This window comes from Corylus avellana, chromosome 3 (genome assembly GCF_965113065.1).
Source record: "Corylus avellana chromosome 3, dhCorAvel1.hap1.2, whole genome shotgun sequence".
NCBI lineage: Eukaryota > Viridiplantae > Streptophyta > Magnoliopsida > Fagales > Betulaceae > Corylus > Corylus avellana.
In genome coordinates, this window is record NC_142492.1 from 34,478,008 (window position 1) to 34,494,930 (window position 16,923).

Here is a 16,923-nt window from a genome sequence, read left to right on the forward strand (position 1 = left end):
CCAGCGCCATCTTCATATAGGGCAACAAGCACTACCATGAGACACTGCTGCTTAACGCAAAAAGATAGCCTCCATGTTCTTCTTGAACACAAACATCATGGCTGTCTTCCTTCTGTTATTTACATTCGGCAAACTTAGAATCCGAGCTCACCAATTTCAGTCCTCACACATGATGAACCAGAAAAAAAAAAAAAAAATAACCCAAATGGGACATCGATTGGCAATGAACATTTCACTCCAATTATCTTCAAGCACATGGTGGCAAGTACAAGCCAAAAAATTCTCATAGTACACGCCAAAACATACTTGCAGCAGAGTACAAGCCAAGAACAAAAAGGGTTGGCTAGGGAAGATTTTTTCATTATGCTAGTCTAACAAATATTATCATCACAACAGAACAACATGATATGCGATCAATCGCTTTCATCAAAAGATTAAAGGGGGTAAGAAAACTAAACTTCTAAAGGGGACAATCCCTATCCTGATAGTGACACTACATAATTACAATGACTGCACCACCCTTTTGGATCCACTGCAATAAGAAGATCAACCCCCTTTGTCAATGAAAAAATCATAATTGTAATGGCACTGCGGGAAGCACCCTTAAATGTACTATTCCTCCTCCAAAACAAGCCCACCAATCCGCTGTCGCCTCCTGTCAAAAACTGCTTTGAACGAATCACGCTCTGCACGTAGTCGCTCTTGGAATATGCTTTGCCTCTTTGACTCAACAGCATTAGGGGTCGGTGCTGGGATTTCTTCTTCAGGTAATGGGTTGGACTTCTGCAAGTGTTGAAAGCAAATTTAGTGAGGTTGCTAAGTCAACCTTACAGGAATGGCTGGAAGATGGGGGGGAAGACATAATTTATCTTTGTGGGAGGATTAGCACAGATAATAAATGCAAGAGCAAAAATTTGTTCCAAGTGACCAGCTAGAAAAGAAAGAAACTTCTTCAACCAACTAAAAGATAAGGGTAAAGATATAGAGCACGCCCGGCGTGCTTCAACAGTGAAGCACGCCGGCCGTGATTTTTTTTATTATTATTATTTTATTATTTTAATTTTTTTGATAAAAAAAAAAAAAAAAAAAAATTTAGCCTGGCGTGCTTCACTGTTGAAGCACGCCGGGCGTGCTCTGAATCATGACCCAAAAGATAAAGATACTTCCATGACAGAAGATGGCATAAGTAGTAGCCTCTTAAAAATCCAAAGACTGATATTGTTTAAGGCAACCATATTAACTGGATAACTAACCAAGTTGTATCCAGTGCCTGGTCCAATCACTAAAGACAATACGTTTCCCTTCTTCGCCGCATGTATTGAAAAGCCAGTGTTGCCAAACTGCAGAGAAGGGAGCGACCAAAAGCGAGATAAGCACAATAGAATTTAGAAATATAGACATGCAACTATTCTAAACACAAAAGTAATCAGAAGAAGCATCAAGCTGTTAGATTACATAGTCACAAGGATTAAGCAAACAATCAGATTAGAGGCCATCATTTTCCAACCACAAAAGAAAAATCAAAATCAAAATATTTATGACCTTGAAAGAAAAGATTCCGTCAAAACAGATTAAGCAACTCCACCGTTCCCTAAATAGGTCATACCGCTATATGTCCTACATCTGTTAAACATCTCTCTATCAAAAAGAATAATAAGCCAAACATAAGTAGAATTAATTATGTGGATGGTCATGATACAGGCAGACAATACTTGTTGATCTACAATTAACATACGTCGCCCAACATGCTTAGAAGTTTCATAATACCACGGCTCCATATTGAGAATATGAATAACCCACATAAAGTGGGTAGATTATTAAGACACTCATGGGTCTTAAGTACTACATTACTTACCAAGTAAAACTCGGCTTTATAAGTAATTCTAGTGACACTCCAAATTGACTAGTAATTTTGAACTGATGGCGCAAATGTAACTAGCATTTTTCCTAGGCCATTACAAATTGTATCAAAACCACCTAGTAGTGTCATATGGTACTAGAGCATTGTATGACGTGGCCCTTACGAGAACGTCAGGGGTTTAAGAGGGGGAAGATTGCAATACCCCAATTCCATATTGGATATTGGGAATATGAATAGCCCACATAGAGTGGGTAGATTATTAATCATGAGTGTTAATTCTCACATTGCTTAGTTATTAGATATAACTTAACTTTATAAGTGATTCTAAGAAAGTTTCAAATTAACTAGTCCTTTTGGGGTGTTAGTACAAATGTGGCCAACACTTTTGGGCTATCACACACATTGCCACAATATTGTAAGGGCCAAAAGAAGCAAGTGGGGATACATAACTGCAGTTCTACGAAGTCATTCAGCAGAAATCAAAGATAGAGAACATTCCTCCATAGGCCTAGAATGGCTCAAAGTCAACCCCATCCTGGAGTCTCCACTAATTCAAAGACTTCTTCCTTAATCCATCACATGCACAACTAATTTTTAAAGAGCCTTGAGTAAACTCACAAGACAGTTCCATCACAATGATCTTGAAGCCACATGTTATGATTTTGTCCATCGATCCACAAGAAACTACTTATTTTTCACCTACATGCCGTTTGAGAAAAGCATTTAGTTGCTGATCCACACTGTTATCACATTTAGTTTCTATCGCCTATGGCCAGAAACACCATTTGGATGGCAATTTTTGCTACACTCAGTCATGATATGACAATACATCCCGACTGACTGTTCTAATCTATTAGCATGTTATTTGACGAACTCACCCTAAAATAATCTGCAACTCACTTAAGTGAGTCAAAATACGTGTTATAATACAATATCAAAGAAAATTTTCAAGTTCTCCAAGTCTATTTCTCAATTCTCTCAAACACCTAAAAAATGCATCAGATAGCAACACCGGATATTAAGATTAGTGAGGACAGTTAAAAATGTGATCAAGCAAAATACATGAACATTCATACAGGCTTTGAAGACGACAAAATAATAGTATAAACCAGCTATAAATACCTGGTCAGCCCAACGTACAGATTTTGTTTCCTTGCCATATGCTTGAATCAACCCAGAGAGAGCATTTAAATTACGCTTCACCTTTTCAGTTCTTTCAGTATCATCCTCATCTAAATCATTCGACCATTTACTCCTACCTAATTCTTTCACGTCTTCGGTCGGATGGTCTCCTTCGGAATCCCATCTATTCCTATCCTTCGAAGAATCTAAATCATAAAATAGTCAAGCATATCAATATACAAATTTGGAATAAAAGTCATTGTCTTTCTTAATGGATTTAGGCAAAAGAAAATCATGCAATGATTTCTGTTTTTGTATAATGTGGAAAGAAATTTGTCATGGAGGTACGAAATAATTATTCTGATAAATCTTTCACTTGCCTTGGGGAAGTTCTCAAAGATAAAACTAAAAACAATTAGATTTTGTATTTCACAAAAATAATGAACTAACAAACTCATTAGCGCTGAAATCAGAAATTATTTGCAATCACGAAATCGTAAAACCTAACAAGAATGTTCTGATAATGAAGTATCCACGAGACACAGGACAAGATTTTGCAAGAACTTGCTTCCACATAAACCAAAGTTAATCCACAGAAAATGTTGGGTTACTTTGGAGGCAAAGCAGAAACCTCACTCACCCAGTCAGATACCTGAACAGGGACCTATTTTTTAAAACTTAGTATGCAAGTGCACTTACTGTCAGAAACACCTCTCCAATGTCTTAAATAAACTGTGTATTTTCCACAAACAAGAACCTGCCATTTAAGAATTCATTCCTTGGATGCTAGTACACTGAGGAAAATTGATCAATAAAAAAGAGACCAACTCCAAATGGTATGCCAATTTTTGTTTCAATGACGAGCTTGATGGTTATTCTTTCTTCTTTTTCAACTTCAATTACAGACATTCCAAGTCCACATTCCTTGATTTATTCTGTCAAATGTGGTTTAATTTATAGTAACTAGACCACTATCATGTGAAGTATAAAGAGAAAATACCCAGCCATAACCCAAAAGCTTAATCGTTAAAGCAAAAAAGAAGAAGAAAGAAAAATAAAATAAAACAAAATGTGCTCATACACAACAAGACACAATTGTAAAACATCTATCATAAGGACTTGAAATGTAAATCAAAGAAAGTTGTGTAAGGGATACAAGTATACTTGTTAAAAAAGGGCATAGAAAATCAGAGGCAGAAAGACTATTACATAAAACCACTATTATGTGAAGTACAAAAAACCAAAGATCTGGCTTATACCATCAGGTGCATCTACTTCAACAGGAGGTACTATGATATTCTCATGCTTTCTTTCTTGCTCGGATACATTTTCATCAAGATCTCCATCTTCCATGTCCATGTCTACCTGGGTGATATTACATTTAAAATTTTAGATCAAAGCAGTTCAAACACTGATTCAAAAGTTCAATTAGTTAATAAGTTCCTAACACAACAGTAAACAATGAGAGACTACTATACACACACACAGGGGGGGGGGAGGGAGAGCACAAAGCTTAGTGAGTATATATTTGTATTATAATCAGAATCATGTTTTGCTCAATTTCTCATGGAGTCAAACTCTCATCAGTACAAGTCAAGGGAATAGCCCCCATAGAGCTGACAATCATGATAAGAATCGCACTTCACTTTTACCAGATTCGACAGACATGTTTCAGCCATTCAAGCATGTCACACCAAAATATAAGATAAAATAAAGTTTTATTTTTAATAATGATGAAAGCTACTATTTAACTACCTCTTGAATTCCGCTTTCCTTCAGGTCATCCCCGTGGAATAATGACTGTAGAGCCAGCAAAAATACAGCATCAAAACCCAAACGTAGAAGCAACTCTAAATTTTTCTTTAAAAGTGAAAATTCCAAATTTATACTGGGCCTTCACAATTTAATGCATTTCCCGACTGAATACAGCATTTTTCTCCTTTTCTTAAATAACCAAAGTAACAAAGTTTACCCAAATTCAATAAACATTTCTACCTATGACTGCATCTTTGCTTTGAATTTCCAACATACTAGCCCAAAACAAAATTGAGAACATCATTACAACTAACCTTGACATCTAGTTGCAAGTACAAAGATGGAGCTTCCTCCCAATGCCTGGCCATCTTTTCAATGTCATCTTTGGTAAAACCATGCACATTCCTAGCTGCACAGCCCTAAAAATCCACAAAAATTTAAACTTATGCCTCAAATTGAAGACAAAAAGCATTCCTAATGGAAGCTGTAACTCCATTTTTAGACTGAGGATTACTAAATGGCATCTTTGTGACCAAAAAAAATAGCATGGCCAGAAAAAATCAAAAAACACGTTTAAAGTACTAATCCCTTCTTGTGCAAGAGTATCAGAAGATTAATAAAGAAACTTTAAATGCTGTACACCACCCATCAAAGTATATGCTTTTTCACGAGGACACTTGATTCACAAGAATTATGAATTGAATTCTTGCAATGAAAATAAGAGCACCAAATATTGCATGAAAATAGTATGCAGCGTAAGAAGAGTGAACTAAAATGATGGCTTACAACACTAGTCGCTAATGAGTAACATATAAACCTACCACAGGGTCCTTATATGGAGCTTCTAATATGTAAACTTCATAACCCGAACTCTGACAAGAAAAAAAAAAGGGACAATGAGTTAAGCCAATAATAAATAACAAAACCACAAGTAACCCATCCTTGATGTCATAGAAAAACACAATAGCGAAATTTAAAATAGCAGTAAAAAGAGAAGGGAATAATAAAAAATGAAATGTTGTTGTATATTCTGCCTGCATGAATCAGCTCCTTTAGAATAGGAAAGTTCACATAGACAACAGATGCGATAAGCATCCACCACCTCCTACCATCTTACATGGACCAGCATCACCATATAACTCAGCAAAGACACATAACGTTAGGCAAGCAGGATAGGCAGCTGCTTGCACTAAATAGCAGTAAAATACTTACAAGTAAATGTGCCCTTTGTATGAAAATTCACCCAAATTTTCCGATATATTGGGAAGAATTACAGAGCCGTATGAATTTTTTTTCGTCAATTTTTCATAATTACAATTATCAAATTCTGCCAACCTTTGTCATTTTGAGAAGCATGATAAGACTGGACTACTCTGAGCAAGTTTAAGGGGGGAAATGACAAAGAGCAGTTACATCCTAAAATAGGGGCCATAACACACTTACGCACATCAAAACACCAATACAATGTATCTTTTATCAAACAATTTCATTATCTATAATTTGTCATATTTCAACCCACTCTAATAAATGCCAAGCGTCCTCTAACATGATTGGGGTCCTCAAAAATTAATGTTTGGGTTCCTAGGTTAGTATAAGGGTAATAAATGATTGTTAAAAATGATAAAGAAAGCATGACCATCTCACATGTTAGAGGACACTTTGCATTTATTGGAGTGGGTTGGGAGAAAATTTCTTCAAACTAGTTTGAAGGAAATTTCTCCGCTAAAAAAATCCTCAACAACGTGGTTATTACAGAAAAATGCCAAAGAACTACTAGGGGCATAAAATAGCTCAGACGCAAAATTTGGCAGACTGGACGAACCCAAGTATTTAATTTCATTTGTCCCAAAAAGAGAATGCAATTCTCCTATTTAACGTCAATCAAACATTTTAGTATTAAATATAAATTTTTTTTGATAAATAATAACCAGTCTTATTAAAAGCGAAAGGCGCCCAAGTATTAAATATAAATTAATCCACGAAATCAATTAATAGGAAACAGGACTGTTAAATAATATAGCATTGATCCAACAGTAAAATTAGATCAGGTACAGGAAAAATTATGCTACCAACCACGCTATGTTGGGTGTATTTCAAATTTTATTGAGTCGCCATTTCAGAACACATGGTAGAGGTTCTTAGAAAGAGAGAATTGAGGGTATACCTTTGCAATTGCCCAAAACTGAGCAAAATCAGCTACCCGCAGATTGCGGTCATCCACTAAGACGAGGCACACATACCACCAACAAAAGGGTCAATAGCCGAAGGAAACTGCATCTGTTGTTAGTGAAAATGAAGGCAGTGCATGGGCACTGCATCACCACTTAATCTATAATCAAACTAGATCATTGAACTTATTGAATGCCGTAACGAGCCAGCATAACCAGAAGAACCTTTGACACCTTTAATTGCTTTATCTTGTATTTACGCCTAGGTTTTGAAAATTATTATTATTTTTTTAAAATTTTTTTAAAAAAAAGTACAAGGATTTCTTAGTTTTTTGAACCAGACAATAATTCAGACGTATTTATATGCACCAATGATCTAGAGGTGATAAAGCGCATAAATTGGTGTTACCATTAGCATCGGAAGTGAGCATTATAATATGACTAGTAGGCACTACCTCAAAATGATTAAACTAAATGACATCATGTCATCAAACTGAGTACAAGATTTAAAACAGAATAATGCAAGTAATTCCATCTTCAAAATTCTCAATAAAGCAAGTAACTTTTAGAATAACTAGAATTTACAGAAAGAAAATGATTAAAAAAAAAAAAATTAAAGCAAAAACATGAAAATTCTCAGTTTCCACTTTAATCCAGAGATTTTAGAATAGAAAATGCATACCAATGATGAAGGTGAAAGCCCCCTCCTCAAGGGTCTTCTTAAAAGCTTTCAACATGCTTGATCGATAAGCCTGTCATAAAGATATATAGCATTATGGTTTGAGAAAATTAATATAAATGTACATATATGCATATATACACACGAGAATGCATGTGCAAATGCACAATATGTCATTTAATTACATGCATTACCTCCTCCATTTCAGGTTCATAACAATACTCCATCACCTTCTTCATTACTGGTTTCTTCCCTCTAACTGAACTCGAAGATTTTGAAATGTCGACTTCCTCAACCTTTAGGGTAGAAGACAATGCTTATTCATATATTCTATGTTATTTAAACCTTAAAAACCAAAAGACATGAAGATAAAATTTATAATAACTAACAAGGATTCTATGTAGATCATCAAACACAAATAAAGCCAACAACAAACCTTTTCAACCTCAGTCATGAAATAATCATCCATAGAATGAATGCGGGGAGCATGACCACCATTTTCAACCTCAAGGTCACGTACCATCTTTGCTAAGTAGCTCTTCCCACTACCTGAGAGTATAAGGAATACAATAAGTTCCCCATAATATGGACATAAACTTGGAGACTTAATAAAGTGGCAATGGAGATAAAATTTCTACAACAAACACATGAAGAATGAGCTTACAAAATGATAGACTCCTCAAACTCTCGTAAAGAAACTAGAAAAAGGAGGGGAGTGTTAGGGAGCCAAACAAATGAACCCAGATTTTCAAATTGACGTGGCTGACCGTGACTGGCAAATAAGGGAGAGAGAATTACATTTTTTAATTCAAAAACTCTTGCCACATCAGTTTGGAAATTTTTCTGGGTTCATTTGTTTGGCTCCCTAGCCCTCCCTGCAAAAGGATGAATAGAACTGCACAATCAAAATAAGCTACCTGGAAGCCCCCGAAGGATTATCACAATGTGATCAGGGCGGGTGGCTCGATGAGGCGGCTTAAATAAGTGGGAAGCATCAATAACTTTTGGTTTATCTGAAGATAATAGCTTCAAAGAAAAAGGTTGTCCATCCCCCACAGCCTGAGTAGACAAAATGAGTGGATTGCTTGAGATTCCTTAGAAGTACAAGGCATGAGTCAAGGAGTGATGCTGCAGATACAAAATCATGTAACAAGGCAACCATACCTCTGAAAGGAAGCCAGCGGAAGCAGGCATAGGTGGTCTTGGCTCATTATGGAAATAGGGCCGTGTCAAGGAGTGTGCTTCAGGAAGTGGTGGATATGACGAAGGCACCATAGGCGATGAACTAACAGGAAACAGAGAAGCAGATGTTGTAGGTGGTGAAGAGAAGCCTTTCAACTCCGAAGAATGGCGCAATGCTGGGTCAACCGGGAGAGCTGGTAGTGGAGGAGCAGGAATACGAGGCTGACTACCATGTAACCGTGAAGCCTCCATTTGGCTCATATTTTCAAAAATCCTGCCACCACCAGAAGCGGATGGAAAGTATCCTCCATCCTCATTCCTATACGGATTGCCATTTTTTTGTGATGGAAATCTGACTTCAAGAGGCTGTCTCACATCATTGGGCAGGCCAGGTGGATGGAAATCATGTCTCGTATCAACCGGATACTGCATTCCATAGGGACTGTTCGGATCACGATTGTCCATGGCGACACTGCCTCTTTGTTCAGGATACGGCACACTTGTCCCTTGCCAATTGTTCACATGAGAATACTGTGGTTCATTTGCTGGCATGGAATCACTACTTTGCCGCTGTTGAGGATTCTGGGTACTGTGATAATTATCATTAGGAACTTCAGAAACCGGATAAGGTGGTCGTAGTTGATCCACATTTCTAATCCCATAGGTCTGAAAAGGATTCAAAGAACTTTCAACCTGACCATATCTGGAATGAGGAAATTCCTCACCCTGAAAACCATTCCTATTACTCTGCATATACTGTTGTCCTCTTCTTTCGCCGGAGCAAAACCTCGAATCATAACCTATCGGTCCCAATTCAGTCATAGAGTCCGGAAAGCCATCGACTTTTCCACACTCCCCAACACCAGGTCGACCATAATTCCCATCAAAGCCTGCACCTTCCTGAACATATATGTTCGTTTCGCAATTCACTCCCGCCATTGTCGAGCCCGTACCGCCTTCGGCCGGCAGCAGTCCACTCGACACTCCACCGTGATCGCGAATCAGCTTCAATCGCCGCTCATCCTCCCAAGAAAGCCTCAGAGAATTCTGATTATTTCGAATGTCATCAACCCTGGGCCTCTTAGAGTTCCTATCACAGTCATCCACAAACCCATTACTGCAAGATTGCAATTCATAGTGTCCGTACGGGTCTCCTCTATCCAAGCTAGGGTTTCTGTGCCACGGCCTCGATTCCCCGAACCCATCCGCGAAGGGGCGGGGCGGCCCCGCAGGCCCACGGTACGAGTCGAACGGGAATCGAGGGTTTTGATTGAAGGGAGGAAGCGGAGGAGGGCAAAAGGGGAAGTGGGAACTGGAGCAGGTGGGGCAGATGTTACCTGGGAATGGCCTGGGACGCCATTGTTGTTGTTGATGATGGTCCATGCAGGTAAAGATTGTGGACGAGATTGGCAGATTAGGGTTCTTGAATGGGGTTTACTAGGGTTTCGAACGATGAATTTGGAAGAAAGATGCTCACTAGGTGGAAGGCACGGCCATGTATGTCACATATGAATATTCTAGTCTTCTAGAGACACCTTCATGCTTTCGTGTTACAGAGGGAAATTATCTAGTACTTCCGATCGTACCGTCTTTAATATAAGACTCTCTAAAATGTTATCTATGCTCTCCAAAATCATGATAAGTCTTACTAACGTTACTACCCTTAGTATTTCTCTTTTGGAAAATGTGTCACTAATTTAAGAAATTGTGATACATCATTTGAGAGTCAACTTTTATAACAATCATTTGAGATATTTAGCATTTCTTGAAAAACATTGTTATGGTTTTCTCTTCTCCTTGTGGGTTTTGGAGATCTCACTCTAAGTTTGACTCATATTTGGTTTTTTTTGTTTTTCTTTTTTTATTGGATGATAAGGACCTAACTATTTTGCTTAATTTTGGGTCAACTTTTGCCTTATTTTTAAATTAAAAAATAAAGCAAAAGTTAGCCTAAAATTGGACAAAATAATTGGGCCTTTAGCAATTTTTTTATTTTTTTTTCTTAGTTTGTCTTGTATTTGGTTTTGGACACACCTACTTGTATTAGGATTGACTTGACCGACTTAAGAGCACTATTTAAAGGCATGTTTAGCCTTTTGTGTGTATGCCACAAGCTTAATAGCTTCAATTAGAGTGGGACAAAACGTGAGAGGGTATATATCAAAAGTGTGAAGCACATAAAGGGGGAGTGCCGCACAAGGTGTTTTTCTTCTTTGTGTTTGTGGGGAGCCAAAAACAATATATTGAAGAAAAATGTACTGCAAAGTGAGAGAAGAAAATTGAGATTAGCCGTCATCTGTTCTAGTAAGGGAAGAGTTTGTATATTTGTCTTTTGTATTTTATTTTATGAATAATTTCTCTTGTGTGATAGTGAAATTTTGATGTATTAGGGCTTTGGGGTCTTAGTGATTTTCTCTATACTATTTTGTACTCTATCTCTTGATAATAAATTTTTTTCGGGTCGTCTCTACCAGTGGATGTAAGCTTGTTAAGCTGAACCACTTAAATCTTGGTGTCATATGTGATTTGATTGCCTTATCTTTGTTATTCTGCGTTCTTCTTATTTTTCGCATCTTACGGATTTTGGGAAATATGATTAATTTCCTAATAACTGATATCAGAGCCAAGTTTAGTTTCCTAGGATGGGTGTCTGGAAAGCCTATGGTTTGGAGTTGTGCCAGCTCTCGCAACTCTTGTACGCGTGATGCTCTTGAAAATGTAAAAAGACTCATAAGGGAGGAGAAGTTAATCAAATGTGGTGATGGACTCACACATAAGGGGGAGATTGTTGAATGTATGTATGAGTGTAAAAAGAATAGAATCTCACACTGGAAATATACAAGAAGTGTGAGTGGTTAATATAGTATTGTTGGGCCCAAACCCATAAGCTTAAGCTTTTGGGTTATGTGGTGTCTCAACATGTTATATTATGGGCTTACAAAAAGACTCTTCAAAGGTATTAATCCCCCAACAACTGGTATCAAAGCTTTTGGTTTGAGTGGGAGTGATAGCAGTAGAAGAATGAAAGATAAGGATCGAGAACTTCGGCAGCACAGATTTTGGGTATTAGAAGGTACATATTGAAGATATTCTTTATGGGAAGAATCTTCATCAACCTCTTTTAAGAGAATAACCCGACGACATGTATGATAACAAGTGGTCTCTGCTTGATCGTAAAACTTGACAGTTATCAAGTTATCATTGTCAAAATCAATTGCACACAACGTTGTAAAGGAGAAGACCACAGCAAGTCTAATGGCGGCTTTATCAAGTATGTATGAAAAACCGTCGGCTAACAACAAGGTGCACCTGATGAAAAAATTGTTCAACTTAAAAATGGCGGAAGGGGTTTCGGTGGCACATCATCTCAATGAATTCAACACTATCACGAGTAAATTGTCATTGGTTGGAATTGATTTTGATGATGAGATTTGGGTGTTGATCGTCTTGGCGTCTTTGCCAAATAGATGGGAAGTCGTGAGAATGGCTGTGAGTAACTCTGCAAGAAATAGTAAACTAAGCTATGAAGATGTCAAAAATTTGATTCTCAGTGAAGAGGTTCGCAAAAGAGATGCGGGTGAAGCCTCTTGTTATGGTTCTGCTTTAAACCTCGAGACTCGGGGCAGAGGACAAGACAGAAACTCTGGTCAAGGCAGATCAAATTCCAGAAAAAAAAAAAAAAAAAAAAAAAAAAAGAAGCAAATCCAGATTTGGACAACAACCTAAGTGTTGGAACTGTGGCAAGACAGACCACTTCAAGAAGAACTGTAGAGAGCTAAAGAAGAAGACTGACAATGACACCGCAAATGTCGTGTTAACAGAAGAAGTGCACGATGCCCTACTTCTATCTGTTAAGAGTCCTCTTGATTCTTTGGTCTTGGACTCAGGAGCTTATTTTCATACCACACCGATCAGTGAAGTTCTCAAAAATTATGTTGCTGAAAAATTCGAGAAGGTGTATTTGGCTAACGGAACAGCGCTGGATGTTGTGGGCCTAGGCGATGCTCGCATTAGAATCCACAGTGACTCGGCATGGAAGCTACAAAAGGTTAGACATATTCTAGAGCTGAAAAAGAACATAATTTTAGTGGGACAGCTTGATGATGAATGGCATTAAATTCATTTTCACGGTGAAAAGTCAAAGGTCAGCAAGAGAGCTAGGAGTTTGACTCGTGGTCATAAGACGGGTACTCTCTATATGACGACAAACAACAGAGATACAATTGTTGTTGCGGATACAATGCGGACTCAAAATTATGGCACATGAGCGAGAAAGGGATGAAAGTACTTGTTGTGACAAATATCCACCTAAATTAATATGCGAATATTTGCTACATTTTACTCGCAAATGCACAAGATCAAACGATAGTATAGTTAAGCAAATACGATATCATTCCCCTAAGGACTGTTAATTTTGTTTATAATTAATTTTTCAAATTAAATATTAGAATTGTCACGAATTGAAATATTGAAAAGAGATATAGAATGAAATAGTAGGGTTTTGACATTCACCACTAATCAAACTAATTAAGATAACAATACGCCAATGTTTCAATCATACATGTATATTTAATGCTTGTCAACCTAAGGGCATGATATCTACTCCTTAAGCTATAGATCTCTCTAAGCAACGAATTAGGCATAGTATATACTATAATTCTTTTATTTCTTAAATGATTTAATATGGTATCTACTAAGTTGTTCTTTAAAAAAACATAAATTTATGGAAATCGACAAATACGTGAAGCCTACAATGGTCCACGGGTTTCGGCCATGTAACCGGCCCACTGATTAACTTGGTTCCAAACAGCCTCAACCCGACCCAGCGTGTCTCAAATCTGGTTCGGTCCAGTGGATTTTACAACCCGAACCAAATCCATCCAAGGAATCTCCAACCCGATCCAAAACCAGTTTCTAACCGGGTCATCGGGTTCTAAACCGGTCAAACTGGGTCAATTTCGAATCCATCCAAGGCGTTCCAACCCAATCCAAAACCGGTTTCTAACCGGGTCATTGGGTTCAAGTCGGATCTCCAAACCGGGTCAATCTATCCAACTGGTCCAAATTAGTCAACCCGGTTAAACGGGTTAGACCCGGTTCATATCTTTACGGGTCAGCCATATTTAATGGTCCATGGGTTTTGGCCTATATGTTGGCCCATGTAATCGGCCCAATAAATTCAAGTCTTAAGCCCAACATTTTGGGTCCAGTAGCCACCATTAGCCACCAGTAGCCATCAGCCGCCACTTCCCTCCGTCGAGTGCCTCTGGCCACCCATCTCCAGCTACCTCTCTAGAGACCAAAAAAAAAAGAATTCCCTTTTCTTTGAGGAGGGATATTAGAATATTTGATATTATTATATTATGTTACTTTATATATTCTAGGGTTTAGTCTATGGTATCTTATTTATCACTCATAGCTTCTTTATATATAGAGGTCTCTGTAATCACATATCAATTAGATTCAATATAGAAGAGATGTAGTCAATTATATGCTTCCGCTCTCTCTCTCTCTTCTCTCTTTCATTCTTCCGCTCCAACATATTCAATAATATATTTAACACACTTCAAAAAAAGAAAAAGAAAACCACTCACCACGTTGAGGCTTCCGATGAGTAACATTGAGCGTCGTGGCGTTCTCTCCATGCAAGACGACAGAGCAGTCGGAGCTCCTCCCCACACCTGAAACAACAAATGAAAATGAAAATGAAAAAAAAAAAAAAAAAGTTAACAAAATTAACAAAGAGAATGAGAAGACGAAATGGAAAGGAATGTAATTATATGTATAATATATGAAAAGATGGAACAGCGAGGCCGCGAAACCAAAGCGAGAAACGAGCACACAAATAATTGAAGAAATAAAATATTCATCACCAAAGGCAAAAAGATAATAATAAAAGAAAGAAAGCGCTTAAAATATTTGAGGATACCTGAGAGAAGCACAGACGTAAAAACGAGACCAAAGAAGAAGACGATGAAGGCGAAAGCTATATATAGCGATGATTCGGAGCCGCCTTATCCTGGCCAGCAGCTTTGTGTTGATCCTACTTGCATTCTCTAGCACATTTTCAAAATTTCCATTCGTGATAACTCCTCGTCAAACAAATTGACTTCATTCATATGCATTACTTCAATATTTTCCCGGGCATATGTATCATTTCTAGATTTTTATATATATTTCAAATTTTAAATATAAAAACGACATTATTTCATATATATATATATATATATAGCGGACAGTTGTTAATCGCCCGCCTTTTCACCCCTAAAATATAAATATCTACAAAAAGTTAAGGTAGAACAAACTTAAATGTAATGCTTAAGATTTAATTATTGTGCCATTTAGATCCAATGATTCAAACAGATTTAGGACTTGGATGAATAAATCCGGTTAAGTCTAGATTCTTCAAAACTACAAATTCAACAAGGTCATTAATTTTCGAATAAGGCCCGGGTTTTATGTTATGATTATCAAACTTCCCTCAAGTTCAAACTGTTGCAGCCATTTGTCACATTTGTCAAGTACTACACCTCTTTTACCACTTGCTTACACATGTCTACATGAAATTAGAGTCGTGTTAATTACTAAAAATAATATTAACATGCTCCAATCACATGCTTACACATGTTAACAAGTTGTGAAAGAGTTATGTCTAGTATTTTTCATCTTAAAAGCCAAGTACTCATCAAATCTGCTTCACAATAAATTCACATCGCAACTCTATAAAGCATCCATTACAAAATGATACCCAAATAGTTTGTCAATCAAGGTGCTTTTTCTTGCTCCTTTTTTTTAAAAAAATGTCTATCAGAAATTGGGATGCAAAAATTACATAATATTGGACGAATAGTAAATAAGTTTAATGAGTCAAATACACTTTGGTTTCACCAGCAACTGTATTATACTAATTAAACAAACAAACCTACCAATAAACATTGAAAACTTAAATCATCTTCCACACACCAGACTGAAACACTATCACCTTCAACCCTTTCTATACAAATGAAAAGCCCAAACTTAATGACACTGAAGACAAATCCAAGAGAATGAGAATGACACGGAGGAAAGGCCGAAAGGGGAAAGACGCGGCATTTCAAAACATCTGGATTTGGATTTTTTTTTTTTTTTTTTTAAATAGTGTAACCATGGTTTAGTGAACCACGCCAGCTCAGCAATGTGCGGACCGTTTGCCGATTGAATGTGACTCTATATAGTCAATCACGTGTACCTCCAGAGTAGTGATAATCATAACACTAGTGTGAGTAGACAGTCACTCACACTGGTGTATTTTATAATATTATTGTTCAATTTTTTTTTAATAATATAATAATATTATAATACACTAGCGAGAGTGACTGTTCACTCACGCATGTGTTATGATTATCACTACTCGTACCTCTGAGACCAAATAAAATGGACGCCACTTTTTTCCAACCCCAAAGCACGCGTACACGACCTTTGTGATCCTCACACGAAAAAATCGCATTCACTTTGACTGAGCTTCTGCATGGGTCCAAAAAAATGGATCAAGATTCTATAGAATTCTTTTAAAATTTTTGAGTTTTTCAAATTTTAAATTCTCACTATCTTAGGGTCCAAAACATGCTAACTATTAGTTGTCTTGCGGAGGAAGTTGATATTATTATTATTATTTTGAAATTAAAATGTAAAAACTGAAAAGTCTTTTGTTTTAAAATTTGAATGTGTTTGACTTTATCAACTTCGTCGATAAGAAATGCATGTTTTGAATCCTAAATATAATGGACGATCAAGTCAAATTTTAAAAGAATTATAGAGAATCGTGATCCCTAGAAAAACTATTATCATCAACTGCCTAGAGGATAATCCCACTTGCTTTCTTCGATGTTCCCAAATATGCCCCTTCTAACTCGCCGGTCTGGATTCATTGAAATTCTTAATGAAATTTCAATTTCTTGAATTTTAAATCTAGACTGTCTATTTTTCATTCAAAGGTCATTATTTTGTCACTTGTTTTACCATTAATAAAATAATATTTTATTAATAGTGAGACACGTAACAAAATAATGATAATTGGATAAAGAATGAATGATCTGAATTTAAAATTTCAAAAACTAAAATTTCTTAAAAATATAATTAGATCCTATTCTCTGCCTTTCAATAAATTCCGTGGGGGT

At 36.9% G+C, this 16,923-nt stretch overlaps 1 protein-coding gene across 1 annotated transcript; it reads right to left on the minus strand.

Moving 5' to 3' along the window:
* Positions 1-188: 188 nt before the first annotated feature.
* On the minus strand, positions 189-10,290 carry LOC132173854 (P-loop containing nucleoside triphosphate hydrolases superfamily protein). Its single transcript, XM_059585501.2, has 13 exons — positions 8,750-10,290; positions 8,503-8,644; positions 8,022-8,134; positions 7,780-7,881; positions 7,589-7,658; positions 6,903-6,958; positions 5,560-5,610; positions 5,053-5,157; positions 4,739-4,783; positions 4,243-4,348; positions 2,984-3,189; positions 1,254-1,340; positions 189-783 (listed from the first exon to the last, which is right to left on the minus strand). Exons 1-13 carry the CDS (start codon positions 10,148-10,150, stop codon positions 613-615), a joined length of 2,655 nt encoding a protein of 884 aa, XP_059441484.2. The 5' UTR covers positions 10,151-10,290; the 3' UTR covers positions 189-612.
* Between the last annotated feature and the right edge of the window lie 6,633 nt (positions 10,291-16,923).